Source organism: Poecilia formosa, unplaced genomic scaffold, assembly GCF_000485575.1.
Source record: "Poecilia formosa unplaced genomic scaffold, Poecilia_formosa-5.1.2 Scaffold409, whole genome shotgun sequence".
NCBI lineage: Eukaryota > Metazoa > Chordata > Actinopteri > Cyprinodontiformes > Poeciliidae > Poecilia > Poecilia formosa.
In genome coordinates this window covers 451,234-454,197 of record NW_006800348.1, presented here as the reverse complement: position 1 = coordinate 454,197, position 2,964 = coordinate 451,234, and the positions used below count along the sequence as shown (strand labels likewise).

The 2,964-nt window shown below is 32.5% G+C and overlaps 1 protein-coding gene across 2 annotated transcripts in view; it reads left to right on the top strand.

Annotated features, from left to right (window-relative positions):
* Positions 1 to 2,964, top strand: part of LOC103155024 (cerebellin-2-like) — a 15,858-nt gene that overhangs the window by 9,983 nt on the left and 2,911 nt on the right. Inside the window, exons 7-9 of one of the 2 annotated variants that reach the window (XR_001659335.1) lie at positions 1,462 to 1,545; positions 2,013 to 2,144; positions 2,268 to 2,655. Coding sequence is in view for 1 of the 2 variants with exons in the window: in XM_016663224.1 (XP_016518710.1) it covers positions 1,462 to 1,545; positions 2,013 to 2,144; positions 2,268 to 2,548 (497 nt within the window). In the remaining variant the exon portion in view is untranslated. Of the gene's footprint in view, positions 1 to 1,461; positions 1,546 to 2,012; positions 2,145 to 2,267; positions 2,783 to 2,964 lie in introns of those variants that run through there. The other variant, XM_016663224.1, reaches the window with a different exon arrangement.

Sequence of the window (2,964 nt, the reverse complement as noted above, 5' to 3'; positions counted from 1 at the left end):
TTTGAATCAACTGATCCTTATTGATAAAATGATCATTTCATTTCAGAGTTTGAATTTTTTATTATCATTATCAGTGAAGACGACGGAGCTGCAATCCCTGAACAAACGGTACCAAGGTACTGATTTTATTAGAGCAAAAGTTATAAATAAAGATGATTTAAATATATGATTGAATCAACTAAAACGTTATGTTTGTGTTGTCTTTTCTTTAGTACAAGAAACTCAGGTAAAAAACCTGCAGGAACAGAACCAAGGTATGTAGTTTATTTTAGTAGAAATATTCTCTACAGTGCTTTGTAGAACTACACTGTAAAACAAATCTGTAAAATTTACACTACAGTCATGTCTACTGTGCTAAAATTTTGGCAACCACAGCTGTCGGCATTTTACAGAAATTATTCACATTATTTTTACATTGTGTTTAAACTCCCTGAACTTTTACATATTTTGTTATATTACAGCCACAAACTTTACTGTTTTCTTTAGGCTTTACTTGATGATCAAACACAAACTAACACTTCAGTGTGAACTAGAAGAACATTGATTCAAGATTTTTATTATTTTTTGATTTTGTTATAAATATCCAAAATTCTGCCAGACTGGTTACATGACCTTCTCTCCTTTATTCACAATTTCCTTTTGACTTGTTGGACTCGTTTTAATTTTCTCTCCACTCTATTCTTTATTATTAAACAGTTTTTAAGTTTGGTGGCAAAACATGAAACTGCTGTCACATATTCAGGTGAACTGTTTAAATTTTGTAAAATATGATTCAATACGCGCTGTCGGCAGATGGTAGAGATTTCCTCCTGGACAAAAGGATACCCACAGGATGATACTGCCACCACCATGTTTCACTGATGTGGGATTGTGTTCAGCTGGACAAAGATGGTTTCTAACCATATGTCACATTTTACATGTAACTTAAAAAGTTTTATTTTGGTCTCATCTGACAAACTTCTAAGCTCTTGACAGAATAGATGTATTGATGCTGATGTTACACACAGATCAATTCTATTTACTGTTTATCTTCTCAAGCTGCTATGGGATTTATTAAAGCATATCAAAGTTAGGAGACATCAATACAAATACATATAACACTAATATTTCAATTTGTGAAAAAATATAAAATCCACGACTGATAATGTTCTGCTTGACAATGATGCATTACTTTGTGTTGATCTGTCTTATAAATAATACATTCCATATAATACTATGGAACATATCTGTGGTTATAAAATGTGGAAAAATTCAATTATTGTCAAGCCACTGTACCAATACTTGTTAATAGCTGTTGTTAAATAAAGATAATAAAAGACAATAAATGTACTGCATCTTAATACAATACATTTTAGACATGAGAAGACATCAGTAAGGAAAAAAAGCAAAACCTCAGAGTAATTACTGCAGAGACATAATGTTTCATTTAATGCCGAGTCTTTGGTAACTTTTTTATTCCAGCTCATGCAGCAGAACTGGCTGCTGTTAAAGTCAAGGCCAACATCATTGGAAACCAAGTGGAGGCTCTGAAGACAGAAGGAGAAGGTTTGTGAACTCTGAAGAAAACTCTGATAACATTAACATTCATATTAGTGATTTTAATACTGTTGGCAAAATCTTTGTTATCATTATTCTTTGTCATCTACTAAGATTCAGGTTTCAGAATAGTTAATCTAAAGCAAATGAAAATGTAGAAAAAAGCAGAGAAGTGTACATAATCCCTTGGAGGAATAAAAACATTTGCAGCTTAATCAAAGGTGAGAGAAACTGATGTGCAGAAGAGACACATTAATGTGAAGATTGAACTAGTAGTTTTGAGAATTTCAATTCTGTTCTGAGAAATGAATTAAAGTGACTGAGAAGAACAGCACATTTTGATACATGTGAACTAAATGGATTTATCAGTCAGTAGAGATGTTTACACAATATGAACTGTGGAAAATGTTATAATGTTTAATACTTTTCCTTCCTTTATAACTACATTTGATATCCCATGTTTGTCTGTCTCTCAGCCAAACAACTGGCTTTCTCTGCCTCTTTGTTGGCATCGGGTGCTGGATACACTGGACCGTTCAACACACATATAAATCTGATCTTCAAACATGTTGCTACTAATATTGGAAATGCCTACAACCCAAATACAGGTGCTGCAATTTACTACTTGTATTTTTCTTTTATATGTTTACAAACATAACTAAAATGTGGTAAATTTGTTCTGAAAGTAAAGTTAGTAAAATGTTTCTAATTCTGCTAATGATTCTTCACAGGGCTGTTCACTGCACCAGTAAGAGGAGTGTATCACTTTGAGTTCTACATACATGGAGTTGGTTCTAATAATCCTACATCTGCTGTGTTGTTAAAGAATGGAGAGCAAATCTGTACAGCATGGACACATCAGCCTACTAGTGGTCAGAAAGCTTCTAATGGCGTCTCACTGCTGTTAGATATTGGAGATGTTGTATTTCTGCGCATGTGGGCCAATTCACGGATTTATGACAATGATAATCGTCACACTACATTTAGTGGTCATTTACTTTTCACCATGTAGGGATCTAACATGATGTTTTATTACAAATTGTGAGCATGAGAAAACCCTTCTGTCTTTTCAAACTTAATTATGAAAATGATTCATTTGTAAAATAAAGTTGATCACAGGTTTGTTCATCCTGCTGCCATAAGTAACATATCTGTATTTGAGAAAATTATTATTTTTGCTGTAGTCTAATCAGAACAAAAACGCTGAACCAGATCATCTGAATTAAAGTGTCATTTACAACTTTTATGAAAAATGGAGGAGCAAACAGTCTGTTTAAGCCCCATCGTTTTTATTGAAACATGTGCAAACAGTAATAAGAACTTTCTTACAAATGTCTGAATAATTCAAGTTTATTCCATTAACTAAAATAGACTAAAACATCTTCAGCTTTATAAAAGACAACATTTTTTTTCTTATATGTAAATGAA